This window comes from Aspergillus melleus, assembly GCF_016097325.1.
Source record: "Aspergillus melleus strain CBS 546.65 chromosome Unknown contig8, whole genome shotgun sequence".
In the NCBI taxonomy this organism is placed as follows: domain Eukaryota; kingdom Fungi; phylum Ascomycota; class Eurotiomycetes; order Eurotiales; family Aspergillaceae; genus Aspergillus; species Aspergillus melleus.
This window is the reverse complement of record NW_025763377.1, coordinates 654,944-669,965: the sequence shown is the minus strand read 5'-3', so window position 1 is coordinate 669,965 and position 15,022 is coordinate 654,944. Positions and strand designations below refer to the sequence as shown.

General features: G+C 51.3%; 6 protein-coding genes across 6 annotated transcripts; 3 read left to right on the top strand and 3 right to left on the bottom strand.

The window, feature by feature from the left end:
- Nucleotides 1–1,377: 1,377 nt before the first annotated feature.
- Nucleotides 1,378–2,769, bottom strand: LDX57_012337 (uncharacterized protein; the record flags this gene model as incomplete). The annotated part of the gene is made up of 1 exon (XM_046094076.1): nt 1,378–2,769. The coding sequence occupies one exon, from the start codon at nt 2,767–2,769 to the stop codon at nt 1,378–1,380; it is 1,392 nt and encodes a 463-aa protein (XP_045950055.1).
- Nucleotides 2,770–3,703: 934 nt separating this feature from the next.
- Nucleotides 3,704–4,261, top strand: HRT1 (SCF ubiquitin ligase complex subunit HRT1; the record flags this gene model as incomplete). The annotated part of the gene is made up of 4 exons (XM_046094075.1): nt 3,704–3,817; nt 3,891–3,969; nt 4,023–4,093; nt 4,163–4,261. 4 exons carry the CDS (start codon nt 3,704–3,706, stop codon nt 4,259–4,261), a joined length of 363 nt encoding a protein of 120 aa, XP_045950054.1.
- A 1,196-nt stretch (nt 4,262–5,457) lies between these two features.
- On the bottom strand, nt 5,458–6,716 carry THR1 (homoserine kinase; the record flags this gene model as incomplete). Its single annotated transcript, XM_046094074.1, has 3 exons — nt 5,458–5,799; nt 5,888–6,186; nt 6,290–6,716. The coding sequence occupies 3 exons, from the start codon at nt 6,714–6,716 to the stop codon at nt 5,458–5,460; spliced, it is 1,068 nt and encodes a 355-aa protein (XP_045950053.1).
- A 1,674-nt stretch (nt 6,717–8,390) lies between these two features.
- Nucleotides 8,391–10,438, top strand: LDX57_012334 (magnesium transporter CorA family protein; the record flags this gene model as incomplete). Its single annotated transcript, XM_046094073.1, has 2 exons — nt 8,391–9,799; nt 9,859–10,438. The coding sequence occupies 2 exons, from the start codon at nt 8,391–8,393 to the stop codon at nt 10,436–10,438; spliced, it is 1,989 nt and encodes a 662-aa protein (XP_045950052.1).
- A 696-nt stretch (nt 10,439–11,134) lies between these two features.
- Nucleotides 11,135–13,011, top strand: LDX57_012333 (MID1 family protein; the record flags this gene model as incomplete). Its single annotated transcript, XM_046094072.1, has 2 exons — nt 11,135–12,275; nt 12,329–13,011. 2 exons carry the CDS (start codon nt 11,135–11,137, stop codon nt 13,009–13,011), a joined length of 1,824 nt encoding a protein of 607 aa, XP_045950051.1.
- Nucleotides 13,012–13,550: 539 nt separating this feature from the next.
- LDX57_012332 (splicing factor ESS-2 family protein) lies at nt 13,551–14,960 on the bottom strand (the record flags this gene model as incomplete). Its single annotated transcript, XM_046094071.1, has 1 exon — nt 13,551–14,960. The coding sequence occupies one exon, from the start codon at nt 14,958–14,960 to the stop codon at nt 13,551–13,553; it is 1,410 nt and encodes a 469-aa protein (XP_045950050.1).
- Between the last annotated feature and the right edge of the window lie 62 nt (nt 14,961–15,022).

Sequence of the window (15,022 nt, the reverse complement as noted above, 5' to 3'; positions counted from 1 at the left end):
TCGACTTTGACCCCTGGAAAGGGAAGGAGCCACAAGGGATGCCCGTTCCGTACCGTACCGTATTATATGTATTGATGTGTATCAGTCCTGAGGTCGACTCTGAGTAGGGGACTCTGAGTGGTCCTACATGTACCTACACAGTAGGTATCTTTGGAGGGTAAAGACTCCGGTCTCTTAGGTATTACCTTCCTGAGGTAGTGAGATGCAAACATGACCAAATAAACAGCCGCATTGGACCTCGACTTCGTTTGCAGTCATTCCCGCAGTCCTTCCGTCCTTCCGCAGGCGGTAGGGAGGCGGTGTCATCCGGCAAGGAGCTGGAGCATCTAGCGCTTTCAGTGTGCTACTGAGATCTCTTCCTTCTCCTCGCAGCTTCCGTCGATAATTGTCCCTCATTGACATCATGCCTTCCCTGGATTTCGGCAGATGCAATCAACATGACCGGCAACCCGAAAACAGCTGCATCGTCAGCGGCTTCCCATCCCCCGATAATTATGTGACCTCATTCGAGTTCCAAGAGATACCCGTAGTCTACTCAATGAAGATATATACGCCGAACCATCATGTTTGCAGTGCAAGGCTGTCTGGTGACTAACAGGCCTCGAAAAATAGGAGCATGACAAATAGTATTTAGCTTTGTAACGAGTGTGAGTGTCCGACATGAGACGGGGTGCCAAGATGACAATGTGTTCCATGTGCATGTACGCATGTTGGTTCACATGACATGGAGACAATACAAAATGGAAAGGAAGATCAAGAAAAACGGCGAAGAGAAGGAAGACGGTCATCGACCAAGACATCAGAAAGGGAAGAACGTGAAAGAGAAGGGAACAGACATCATGATGGAACAGAGAATGGGGAAGAAAAAGTAAGACAGGAAAGAAGAAACTACTCGAGAGGTGTAACGACTCCAAACACATGAACGAATGCTTCCCACAATCCCATAAACCAGACCAGACCGAAAATACTCCCGCCACCCACTGCCCCCCCCCCCCAAAAAGAAGACCGACAAGAGAGAGGGCGGAAAGAAAACGAAGTACCGGTAAACCTCCGGGTTTGAAAGCGACCCATCAATGGATTATATGCACCCGTGAAACGTAGAGAAGGAACAATGAATTGAATAAACATCCGGAGATTTCAACGAGAGACATTCAAGGATGAAACAAATTAAGCATGATAAAGGGAACGAAAGGAGATCGAAGAAAACAAAAACAACACAAAAGATCTGGCAAATGCGATTATAATTATTGCCAATCACAATTTGAACAAACCCATAAGAGGGAAAATACCGAAAGTTAATTCACGAGATTCACAAGTCATGTAAGTCGAAGGCGTCGGCAAGACGGGAGAGGCTGAAAGGGTCACCCGAAAATAGAATCACGCATACGAGCTCTGAATCCCATTGGGAGGAAAGCCTGGGCTCACGTCCAACTTCAGAACTCGTCGCAGATCATCTTCCATCTTCTTGGTGTCGAGGGTCTGAGCTGATGTGTTCGTCGACATGGAACGGGACGAAGGAGACTGTTGGTGAACAGGGGAGTAGGAATGCACCGAGTTGTATGGGTGCTTTGGATCATAGGCAACGTGAGAAGAACGGTATGGCTGCCCCGCAAAGTCCCCGGTGCTCCCAGCAATCGAGGTCAGATTTTCTTTTCTCGGTGCCGGGTTGTAAGCCCGCGTTGGTTGGGCACCGCCAGAGTACGTATGCTCATAAACCGGTGGATACGGCGCGTTGCCAGCCACGCGAGGTCTTTGTTCGTACGGGCTGGTGGCTGGTGGTCCAGAACTAGTCCGTAGCGGGGTCGCAAGATGAGGAACGCTGGCGCCAGGACTCGGTCGCTCCTTGTACCCGTTGGTGTGTTCATGAGCCGGGTGCGACGCATATGAAGGTCGCTGCGGACGAGGATTAAGTAACAAACTTTTTAATGCTTCAGTCTTAGCTCTCCGCTGGTCTTCGTCGAGTTCTGCCACAGGCGGAGAGGGAGAGCTAGCAGACCGCAATGCATTCATGCGATCCTTGTAAGGCGTAGCAAAGGACGGCCCAATTTGCGAAGTGCGGACGTTGGGGCTTTCCAATTCTAGGGAAAAGATTCCATTGGCGACCCCCTCGGTTTTGCGTTGTTGAAGAATTTTGGAGTCTGTTTGGGGGGTCCTCGTCCTGGAGTTAGGCTCAGGACTGGATTGTGACTGAGAATTACGGGCTTCGACGGCAGCTTTGAAGAGAAAATCAAGGGGTGTTGATTTCTGATCGTCGCACTGAGGTTGCGGCCGTGTTTTGGGTTTCGAAGGCGTAAATTCCAGGTCCGGTCCAGCATCAGAGTTGTCATTGTCCGCGTCCAGTGACGTCGCAATATCTGAATCCGGCACGGACTTAGAGAAGAAACTCGGCATGGGGAGAGCAGAAGGTGCTGGGGATGCGTGAAACGTGGGACCGGCATAGTGAGGACTGTCCTTCAATTGAGGTGTCATGGCGTTGTTCGGGTGCGAGGAAGTGTGTCGATGACCACTTTTCTGAGCTGGAGATGCTCGCGGCGCATCCCGAGGTTTCTTATTAGACCGGGCAGGTTTTTTCTTCGACATATTCACATTGTTTGAGGAATCTGTAGTTACATCTCCAGGGCTCGGGATCCGCGGCGGCGAGGACGGAGGAGTCGTCACCGGTGCGACTTTCTGCATTGAAGGGGTCATGTTTCTTTTCTGATTGCGTCGGTTGTTGTTATTGTTTCGAGGACCCTTTGGAGTGGGAGGTGTTGGTGATTGTGTCGACATTGCGACTAGAGGGCTTAAAAAATAGGCAGCCTTTGAAGAGTATAAATAAGAAGATGCTAAAAAGGTATCGCAAGAGATCAGAGAAACTCCGATGGGAACAAAGAGACAGAAAATAAATTAGAAAAAGAAAAATAAGGGAGAATCCTGAAAAGGTTGTTCGAGTACTGCCCAGCAGTCTGCACTGAACACGCGAACGCTGAGAAGATAGCGATGAAGTCCGGTATATAAAACGCCGTGGGCAGCGAGTGGGCTGACTCTTAAATGATGGCAGTGGCACACTGATTGAACCAAGATAAGTTGTCTATTGTGAAAACCATAGGGATCGAAATGAAAGCTGTAAGTCAAAACTGCTCGGCATGCTCAAGTCTAGATAGGCGAACGGAGGAGGAAAACGGAAGTACAAAAGCAGATGGGCATCGTAGGGCATTCATTGATTGACTGACGTCTGTCGAGGATTGGGAGAGTCGAAAGGCTGGTTGGGGGGGGATAAGAGGAACTGAGCGGGGAGCGGTCGATGACTAACCGCCATGACTTGGACTGGTTAGGCGCTAACCAAGTTGGTTAGTGACATTGTCCCTCTGTTCTTGCGCCACTTCAGCCTCACCAGTCACCACACCTCTGAACGCTGGCTCGAGCACCGCGACTCCGCTCAACACCGTGCCTGCTGCCCACCAAACAAAAGTCAGAACCACGGAGGTCCCCATCTTCCGGCCCAAACCCTAATCCCTACTCGCAGATTACGCTCCAACTGTTTCATCTTTAAAGAGCTGTATGTGACTCTTGTGATCCTTCCGTCCTACCAATTTTCCAGGTTACGTCAGTAGTGGGCTGATTCTAACCGCGGCGCCAGACAGTTACCTCTCATCTCCAACCCAGAGCGTCATCTTTTCTCAGCAAACCAAAAATCGCAAGCGGAAAATTACCATCACTCGAGATGGCGGACGTGGAAATGAAGGAAGCTGCTACAGGTGCTTCGGCTAAGGCGAAGGGATCGTCCAAGGCCTCGGAAGGGGCAGTTGATGGCAAGAAGAGGTTTGAAGTCAAAAAGGTAAGTATCCCACAATCTTTATTGGTCTTTTTTGACTTCATGGGGCTGACTAGACAACTGCAAATGACTACAGTGGAATGCGGTAGCTCTCTGGGCGTGGGATATTGTCGTCGACAACTGTGCAATCTGCCGTAACCACATCATGGATCTATGTAGGTCCCGTATCATCATATGAGGGGGAATGGGCCTGACTCATCGAATACAGGTATCGAATGTCAAGCAAACCAGGGCTCATCTACGACGGAAGAATGCACCGTCGCTTGGGGAATTTGCAACGTGAGTCTATACTTATCCCACGTGGAGTATCAGAATCGAACGCCTAACCTCTCCTGACTCCCTCTCTAGCACGCATTCCATTTCCACTGTATATCTCGTTGGTTGAAAACTCGCCAGGTCTGTCCGTTGGATAACCGGGACTGGGAGTTCCAAAAGTACGGACGGTAAAATAGGAAATTACGAGCGCGAGAGGCCTTCGGGGTCCTTGATGACCTTTATTCATACGAAACGATTTCACCACATGGCAGAAGACTAGCAAGAAAGGAAGGAAGACTGAAAGGCAGGATGGAATTGGTCGGCGTTAATAAGGGGATTTTAATTTCAGTCTCCTTTCTACATGACTACATGCAGGCATTTGGTTGTGTAGATGAAGAAATCGAAATGTATTAGAATCAAAGAACAAGCTGAAGTTCACGCAACCTTCACTCCATCTACCGTGACACCGGCCGCGATCCCAGCCACAGGGACGAGCCATCTTTCCGGGTTTTTATTGAACATAGGCCATGGAGGGATGACTGCCAACCCTGTGATAATCGTGCCTGCCAAACCGACCCAGAGTGTAAGATGAATGTCTTGATTAATGTATCCGACTAGAAAAGCGATAAACTGGACAAGAGCTAGTTAGCCATGATGATAAGATTATCGGGTAGGGACACGTTTCATTGAAAACATTCCCAAGCTGGGTGAGAGTAGCTTCACACTCACCCCGGAGAGGATCAAAAGAGCGGTCGACAAATATTCGGCGATGCGTTGGCCGTGGAAGTCCTACTCGCAGTTCAAGTTGCCACATTACCATCTGATGCCGAGCGCCAGTGATGACCGGGTTAAGGTGACCGTATCAACTTACGATTTGTCCTTCCAAAACATCCTGAACAGGTGCGAGAAAATCGTCCATGACTGGGACTCTTGAGTATAATGTAGATTTGAATTTAGGAGAGTGCTTAGAGGTGGATGAACCCCTTGAAGTTGTGAGGAACAACACCTAGGTACGAGCGCCAGCGTTCCCGCGTTGGTGGTGAAAGCGCGCTGACCGCCTTAGGCCTAGAACCAGTCCTGTATAGTATAGAAGAACTATACTCCCAAGTCGTGGGGTTGACAACACCCCTCTTCCTTGGACTTAGTAGTATGATCGTCCAATTGCTAGGATTGCAGGTATTCATCGTCGATCTATATTTTGTTTACTCTCATCTTTATTTTGAAGGTACATGGTAGCTCCCCCGTCCTGACTCTCTAGTTGAGGTATTCTCTTGAGAGGGCTGTAAGGGTTATCCTGTTCATGGGCACATAATGATTGCCAACAAGCAATCCGTCGGCATCCGCGGTGAATGCTCCTTCCCCCTTTTGATAAAACATGTCCAGCATCCTTAATATTGAACCGTGGCACCCGCCTGAGCGGGTTCCAAAAGCTTCCATTGACATTTGATGTTATTGGAAGCAAATCGAGAGATGATGCGGTCTGCGATTTCGGTGAAGTTATCAGTGGCCAAAGCCAAGATAGTTGGACCAGCACCCGATAGGCAGATTCCTAGTAGGCCGGGTTGGGTGCTTGGGTTCATTGATTGGAGAATCTCGGTCAAACCCGGGATCAGGGTCTGGCGATACGGCTGATGCACCTTATCCTGCATGGCTAAATATATCATGTCTGGGTCAGGCGGAGACGTGCCCAAAGCCGCCGGCAGTAGGGCAGCACGCTGAAGGTTGAAGACCTGAGAGATTGGGAATCAGCGCGCTTCTCGGATTGACCCGTCTAAATCACAATCTCCAAATGTCCCAGGGAAGGCCGGCAGAACTTACAACGTCAGCCCGCGTGTACGTAGTGGGGAGGACATTCCGTGCATTGGCGGTAGGCACGACAAAGTCGGGGATGATGGCAATGGCCTTGATTTCCTTGGCCCAGTCAAACTTCCGGTAGTGGCCAATTCCGAGAGGGGGCTCAGGCGGCTGTTTGCCCGTGTCAACACCCCCGGCCGGGGCCGGTAGAACCTCACTCAGAGGGATCTCTTTGCGGGCTACGTCCTCAGGCCTGAGGTCATTTAGATAGGTGCCCACGAAGCCGCCAAACAGCGAGGCAGCAACGTTGTCCGGGTGGCGCTCTGATGGAGGAGAGTAAGTCAAACGGCCACACACACCGCAAGGATTGAGTGCATGGAGTGGAAGCAGGGCGGTTTTACCGACTCCATCAGGCGGCTCACTCACCGATCATTAAGCAGTAGTCCAATAGGCGGTCCTTGCTCAGTCCCAAGCGACCTACCTCATTCCCCAGCATGACGCCGGCCACGACGGCAGTCCCCGACGATCCAAGACCGCGGCCCAAGGGAATGGGATTTACGATGTGCACACGGGTTTCCACAGGGAAGGATCTCTGTTCATGGCATCTAAGTACGTATAGGGCTACACGCGTGATCAAGTTCACTTCGGGGTCCAGGCTGATTTTCTCGGTGCTGTTGCTTTGATCGTCATAGGTGATGACACAATTGAAGGGATGCTGGGAAGAAGGTTTGGACGAGTCGATTGTGACATGGAGTTCCAAGTGAAGGGACAACGCCAGGCCGATCACATCGAAGCCCGGGCCGATATTGGCAGAAGAGCAGGGTATGTTGAGTTGGAAGGAGGATGCAGCCATGATAGAATTGGAGGGGTGAGGAATAAAGAAAGAGAGATATGACCACAACGACACCAATGATTATCCAGGCCGATTTAGGTGGGTTGCGAGACGAAGAAAAGGCGGAGAGTTTCCAATTACTTATTTTTTGCCTACAAGATTTGGAGTACGGTTGGATTTCTGCCATGAATGACTCTTTGCTTTTCTTGGCACACCGAGAGGAAAATGCCAAAAAAGACCCCGCCGACGTCGGGGGGTTTAAACCAAAACCCTCGGGCCGCAAAAGGCCAGTCTGAATATTACCTGTCCGTATCACCGATCTCCCTTCCCATGTGCTGCCGCTGCACGTCATGAGATGTCCTTGTGGTAAGGCGGTCAGCCACCGGGATACAGAGAGTCTAGAGTCTAGACAGCGGAATGGATGCTGAGGTAATTCATGATGAGAGTAAAGAACGTATTAAACGCAAGCGATACGGAAACTTCCTGTTGCTCCGAGTGGAAAAGTGGAAGTCTCTGCCCGCCCCTCTTTTTTTTTTTTTTCCCTTCTCTCTTAACTTAAAAAAAGAACCCAAATTAAAAAAAGCTCCCGCTCTGTCGTGTTTCATTTATGTTAACGGGCTAATGTTGCCGACTTGCCTTAGCTTCTTTCAACATTGACAAGTCCACCCTTTTTTTTTTCTCCCTCTCCTTCCTGCAGCCTTTCGAGACTTCTCATCCCAAAAGTCACCTCTTAGGTGGACGACTTCTTTTCCGCTCCCCCTTTTTGTTGTTACCCACTACCTTTTTTTTTTCTCTAATATTTTTCTCTCTCCAAGCATATCTTTTTTCTTTTCTTTTTTTCCCTTTTCTTTCTGCTTTCTTATTTATCAACTACACTGTCTGGAGAATTGAATTGTTCGATTATTTATTCTCCGTGCCCACAAAATCGTACCACCGCTTTGCCTCTGGTCTCTTTGTCATATCTTTTCTCGACTTGGACTCAATCCTCACCCACTTATTTCGCAACACATCAGCCCATCATAACTTGAAAAAGAAAAGGGGGAGAAACAAGTTAGGCATCTAGCTTTTTTTTTAATCTTTTTGTGGGGGATTCCATACTCGATCTTTCAGCTGATCTTGAACCCCTACCCCCTTGTCGCCTCCATATCGTTTCTGCATCCTTCCTTCTCTTCCCTCCTCTCGAACCAGTTGGGCGTCAACGCCATCTATCAGAAATCGAAAAACCTCACCGCTACTGGTGGAGTGCGAGGATCGTGTCAAGGAGCTTTCCCTGTCAACGCGCATTCCCTCTGCAACCTCGGAGCGACAACGCTCCTATTCACTCTATTCAGTCAAGTTGGCGGGCATTCGCTACAACCAGTCCTCTTTCCTCCACCCTCTTCTGGGCCCCAAGTTCAGGGTCTTCTGCGGGGGCGATACCAGACCCCCTTAATAGGACTTCTCCAGCGACGTTAAAGCTGGCAAACGGACGCGCGTCGGTAATGCCAGGCCCTTGCGAGGGGTCTGGCTAATAGATGGAGGAGCAATAATCCCCGGGTTTTCGCTTATCCGTGACCGTCTTCCCTGAATAGGAGACTCCGATCATCTATCAGATACTACACGGCGCGACTCTTTGTTGTCGGTGCAGATTGCTCGTGTTTTTTGGACTAGTTACCTTGGTGCATTCTTCTTCGTCCGTCGTCGATCGCCGCCAACATGTCCGAATCACCGAGGTCAGAAAAGTACATGTGCCTGACTAGGTTCAGCACTCCGGTCCCTGAGCTGGACGACCATAGATTCCAATTGGATCACCCTCGCCTCGATGCGGCGCCAGATGCCCCGCTTAGTCGCCAGAACACCGCCCAACAAGGCCTAACTTCGGAAACCCCCCAGCGCCAAGACATGCTCCATGTGCAGGATGCGCTTCGAGAAGCGGGCTCCTTCTCCCGCGATTTTGAGCAGGCCGTTGTGGACGACGACAGATCGGTCAAGGACATTAGTGGGCTGGGGCGGCGTTTCTCGATCGATCCCGCCGGGAACGTCCGCCATGCTCGTACCTTTAGTCGAACACACCAGGATTTGGCAAACATATCGAGGGAGTCGTCGGTTTCCGCCAGGTCAACGTCTCCGCCTAACTCGGTCGAAGCTTTCGCAGACCCACGTCGGCGGGAGCGTGCGAATACTTTGGAAAGCCATGCCCCGCCAGATCTGGAGGCCATTCTCCAGCGCACGGTCTCTGGCGGTACGCATCCACGCCGGCCGACTTTTAGCAACGCGGATGCCATTAGACCCCAGCCGGGTGATCTTCAATTGGAGTCGACCGATGATACATGCGTTCCGTCGTTTGAGCAACCGGGGCGCATTCCCGTCATTGATTATGAAGAACTGGAAGAGTTCGTGGCATTGAATCAAAAATCGAAGCCAGCGACCGCCAGTCGCAAGCACAGCTTGAGCTCCCAGAGCCGCCAACCACGCGTTTTCTACGATCTTCGCCCCGGGGCCCAGAAGCCCGATGTGGACGACATGAAGCGTTCATCCAGCGTCGAACGTTCCTCTGATGACGTGACGGACTCCAACCTAAAGGAGAGCGCGCTTGAGTCCGGGGAAGAAATGAACGAGAAACAATTGCTCGAGAACCTCAAAAATGAGAATGAGCCTTCCAGATTCGGATTCTTTTCGTCCGAGTCTCAGAGCACCGTGCATGCTGCAGAACTCGGCGATCTCGTACTACCCGGAGACACATTCCGGGATCTCTTTCAGCTGGGCCCCGATGGCGGTGTCTGGTGGCTCGACGTCCTGAATCCGACCGAAGCCGAAGTTGGGGCTCTCTCGCGGGCCTTCTCGATTCATCCTTTGACCACCGAGGATATTCTGACCCAGGAAGCCCGTGAGAAGGTAGAGTTGTTCAAACAGTACTATTTCGTCTGTTTCCGGACTTTCTACCAGCTGGACAAGACCAGCGAGGAATTTATGGAGCCCGTCAACTTTTACATGATCGTCTTCCGTGACGGGGTGCTATCATTCTCCTTTACGGACAACCCGCATGCGTCCAACGTCCGGAAGAGAATCGGCAAACTTCGTGACTACGTGTCTCTCAGTAGTGACTGGATCTGCTACGCCATGATGTATGTTCTTCCCTTGCCCGTTTCTTGTACCCCTTGCCAGCGATTCTAATTCCCTCCAGTGACGACATTGTGGATAGTTTTGGTCCCGTGATCCGCGAGATCGAAGTCGAGTCCGAGGCCATTGAAGATCTAGTCTTCATCGCGCGCATGGACGACTTCGAGTCTTTCTTGCCGAGAATCGGCGGTCTTCGCAAAAAAGTCATGAGTTTGATGCGCCTGTTAGGCGGTAAGGCGGACGTCATCCGAGGATTTTCCAAACGGTGCAATGAGCAGTACTCGGTGACGCCGCGTGGTGACATCGGTCTCTACCTTGGTGACATTCAGGATCACGTAGTGACCATGATGTCGAACTTGGCGCATTTCGAGAAAATGCTTAGCCGCTCACATACCAACTATTTGGCGCAGCTGAACGTGACCAACCTCGTGCTTGGAAACCACGTGAACAAGGTTCTCAGCAAGGTCACGCTTATCGCCACGATGCTGGTCCCCATGAATCTAATCTGTGGCCTGTTCGGAATGAACGTGAACGTCCCAGGGCAGAATGCCACCGGCCTCGGCTGGTTTTTCGGCATTCTCGGGGTGATTGCAGCCGTGGTGGTTATCAGCGGCGTGGCTGCCCGCTTTTACCGACTCGTTTAGCACGGGGTTTATTCGTTGATAGTCACGTCAATTTGCAATGAAGCATCAACCTTGCGTGGAGCAAGGGCGAAGACAGACGTTTCCAGATCAACATGAGGGAGAGAGGGATAATAAAGATTTCTAGCCATCACCCGCAATCGGGATTCGATGTATTCATATTGTCCGTCGGTTTTTCTTGAAATCTAGTTTATATACATACTTGCGCATATCAATACATAATATATACACCTTTGAACATATCTCCGTATCTCCTATAATAATGTATATTGACCCATATCGTATGTCTGTACTGTATGTATGAGTGTACCGTAAACAAAACGGCGGGACGTGGCGGTGCAGTGTGGCGCCAGGCATAATCCTTCTTCTCTCCTGTCCACCTTGCAGTCAACTTCATTCATCAACAATGAATCCCGCCTCGGCAGACGTATGAAAACTTAGAACATCATTAATATTCCTTGCAAACAAGAAAGGAAAACCGTCCATCGCTGAATGAATTTTGTCATTGTCCCGCTATTCACAGGGCCTTTTTCCCTCGCGATTTGGCTAGCCTCCGCCGTGAGAGGCGCATCGTGATATTGCCCTTCTTTGTTGTGCCTACCATATCGTTTGGGGGTTAAGACTCTATCATTGGATCCTCACGCTCTGCGTTTATTTAGATGTCGTGGTTGCAGACTCAATAGCATACCTTGGATATCTATGCGGCTAAATCATTTCCTCCCGCTGGGCGGCTCTGATGCGACTGTCAGCGCAACCACCCTCTACTGCACTCTTGCGCTGGCTCTCTTTCACCTGGGCCTTGCTGATGTGGCGAACCCAGCTAGCTGGCCAGGGGAAAATGAGGGCAACGTGAGCATTGGAGGCGCGCAGTTTCCGTACGCCCTAGTGTCCCACCAGGGACTTGTCCTTGAAGATGCTACGGATGAAGCTGGAGAGATGCGGGGTCTCGATATCAACCGTCGAGCTCCCGAGGAGTCGTCTGCACTATCAGACAACAAGTCCAAGAAAAACACCATCAAACTCGGCCAAATGCAGTGGTGGTATTTCCCACAAGATGCCGGGAACGACAAGACGACGAATGAGACTTCGGGCGACCAGGCTCATGAGAATTTGAAACGCTCACGCACCGTGTTTATCTCTCTGACTACCTGCTCAAAACCGAGCGTCGACAAATCTGATTCCGGCCATGAGCCATCGCTACCTCAGCTCGAGGCTTACGTCTCTATATCCAATTCTTTGCAGAAACCAGGACCCGACCAAGACTTCAGCAGTCAGACCAAAATTGAATCCGAGGAGGGCTATATGAGCATTGCCACAGCGGCTCAAGGGGATGTCTATATTGGTGTTGCCGCTCCCAAAAGCAGCGACTACTCCGGGTCATATAGTTACGAAATCGCTGCTTCGACCGATGGTTATTACCACAACGTTGATGATGAGGATCAGTTCGCACGCTTTTTGGACTCAGACGCGAATGCCGCGCTGTTTGCCACACAGAGCTTGACAGAGTCAAGCCTAAAATTACAGAATGCCAGCAATTGGACCAACATGACACCCCCGTACACCATGTTTGTCAGCAACGTGAACAACACCGCCATCTCGGGCTTGCAACGGTCGTACTGTGCCCTCAATCAATTTGCCCAGATTGGGAAAAGTGGGCATGGACTACGAACAAGCATGGCCAACCGAAGCGAGGAAATCGAGGAGCAGCTTTATGTCACGGGACTCAATCGAAGTTCTGACTACATTGGGATTCTGGCGATGGACGGCAATTCGACGAAGAACGGGAACGCCGGGGGCGGCGGGAAAGTATGGAAACCATTCCGGTTCTCGACGAAAGCAGGTAAGCTACCGTTCTCTTCCCACCGTGCCAATCAAGACTAACGAAGACAACAGAGGACAATTGCGCCGTTCTATTCAATCTGTCATTCTGCTCCGACATTGCGTACGCGGTGCCTTCCAACCCGTCATTGAAGGCAGCAGAGCTGGGGTCCATCTACGATGACTATGCCGCCGCCATGTACAAAAACTTCTCCTACTCCCTTGACCAGATCCAATGCGATGCTCCCGACGAAACCCGATTCTCTCTAGCCGTCGGATGCGACGACTGCGCCAGGGCGTACAAGCAATGGCTCTGCGCCGTCACCATCCCCCGGTGTTCCGACTTCTCGAGCTCGGAGAAGTTCCTGCGGACTCGCAACGCCGGCCAGAAGTTTCTCAACGGCACCTCGCTCGACGATCAGGATCCCCTGCGCCGCAGCCCGCTCACCAACCAGTCCCGGAACTCGTTGATAGACAGCGACATCAAACCCGGGCCATACAAGGAGGTTCTCCCCTGCCAGGACGTATGCTATAACCTCGTCAAGAGCTGCCCGGCGGCGCTCGGGTTCAGCTGTCCCGACGGGAAATGGCTGAATGCCTCGTACGGCATGCGCTCTGATAACGCGAGCATTACTTCCTGTAACTACCCGGGGGTGGAAGCATGGCGAAGTGGTGCACCGGATCTGCATCGATCTCTCTGGATGAATCTGCAGATTTTGGCCCTCGTGTGGGTTCCTTTTTGGGTCCTAGGAAACTAGAAATCACAGAAAGAATCCGAGCAGGCTGGTCCTGCGGCCGCTCCTCTACTGGCTGCAAAGTTTCTTTGTACATACATATCTGCATATATACTCATATCTAAATGTCGTGCAATTGTGTCTTATTCAATAACAGTCGATTTCGGGACGGAGACACTGCAAACTTTCAGAGCGTAGATGCCCGGGTGGTAACATAATCAAACACTTCATCCGTTATTACTTTATATTGCGTCATGGCTCGGCGTACAGCTTCCAAAGTTCAGACCCCAGATGAATGGATCGAAAGACTCTCAGCTTGATTAATATGTTCATGAAAAATATAGGCCGTTGAACTGTGATTTTCACACGCCGGGGGATACGAAGACCACAATGAACAAGGGAAAAATTTGTTAGTATAATATAAGAAGCATCAAAACGCCGGCCAGATATCTGTATAGCATAAGGTCGTTAATCGGGTGGAAACAATATGTATGTATGTACAATAAACACAGTAAGATGTTGTATCAAGTGAAGAAAATGAGAAGACGGGGAAACGATAGCGTTCACTTCCGTCTCTTCGGTGTCGGAGTCCAGATATTTCGTAAATTCGACGAATTCGAGCCAGTCGGTCGAGGCGTGCTGCCCATGCGATGAAGCAATTGCTGGGCTGCCGGGGTGAGCATTTTCCCCGAGCCAGAGGTCGAGCCGGGCGTGCGAGATCCAAAGTCCAACCGCGGGCTGCTGGCGAACCGTGGCGTTGCAGTGACCGGTGTTTTGGTCTCTCGCATCGCTTTCTCTGATCGTTTCGTTCGCGCCACCCGATCGACCATCCGATGGTGAAGATCCTCTCGTTTTCGGTTCTCTCGGATCTGAAAGGGATTCGGGTTCGCGTCGCTACTCCCTAACAGTCGAAGATCTTCCAAGGCGCCGCGCTCCGAGGTGGTGTCCTCAGGTGTCGGCTCGTCTTCGTCCACGAATGCATACCCATTCACTCGAGGCGTCTCGCCCCCCGCATACCCTGCCTCGGATTCGGTCGGGCGTGGACGTCCAGCAATAGCATCTTTGATGGCCGATATAGCGGGGGAAGGTGGAGGCGCGCGGCTTTCAGACGCTGCGGCGTGAGCATCCTCATCAGGCAACCGCGTGTTTTGATACACCACGCGCTTGGGACCGGCTCGAGAGGAAGCCTCAGCCTTCTGTTGAATGGTCTCGTAAGAGTCTTCCACGGACGACGGCATGAACATGAGGGAGTTCTCCGGACCCGCATCCCACGTATCCGGCTTGGCCGGTCTCGCATCCAAGTCCGTCTTGATAGCAACTTGCTTATCCTTATCCGGAATCCCACCCTGAGCCTCGATGCGTTTGGTTTCACGTTTGCGATGGGCGATCTGTCGCGCAGTGGAGATCTTGTTCCCGCTCCAGATCCAGCCGTACTTTTCCCGACGCTTGATATTCTGCTTGTCCAGCAGTTTGTTGAACGATTCGTTGTCTTCACTCGTGAACTTGGCCTGGAAATCGAGAAGGCCGAGGTTGGAGACATCCGGCGCGGTGTCTTGCGCGGGCAGCTGAGGAGTATTCGCCGACGAGACCGAGGATACCGACATCGGGGTATCGCCGCCCCAGCCCATAGGCGTATCTCCAGGATGCCCCGGGTGGATGGGCGTATTGGCCACGGACTTGCCAGGGCGTCCCCGAGCTCTTCCCGGCGTCAGCATCAGATCGGCGAGTTTCTGCTTCGAAGCAGTAATCCAGTCCTTGTCCTTCGAATCCAAGGCTTCTAGATACTCCTGCTTCGCCTGCGCCTCGACCAAACCGGGGAAGTAGTCTCTCGCAATGATATCCGAAAGAGCCCTAGTATAAACATCCTCGTCTAAGACTGACGTTGGTCGTTTGATACGTTTAGGAGGCGGGGGTGGCGGCATGAGACTATTTTCGCTTTGACGCTTGGTCAGCGCCTGCGAAGGAGTCGACATGCTGAAGATGCTTTGACCCACGAGGGGGAACAGGTTGACTGGTTTGATTTGATGTATGTACT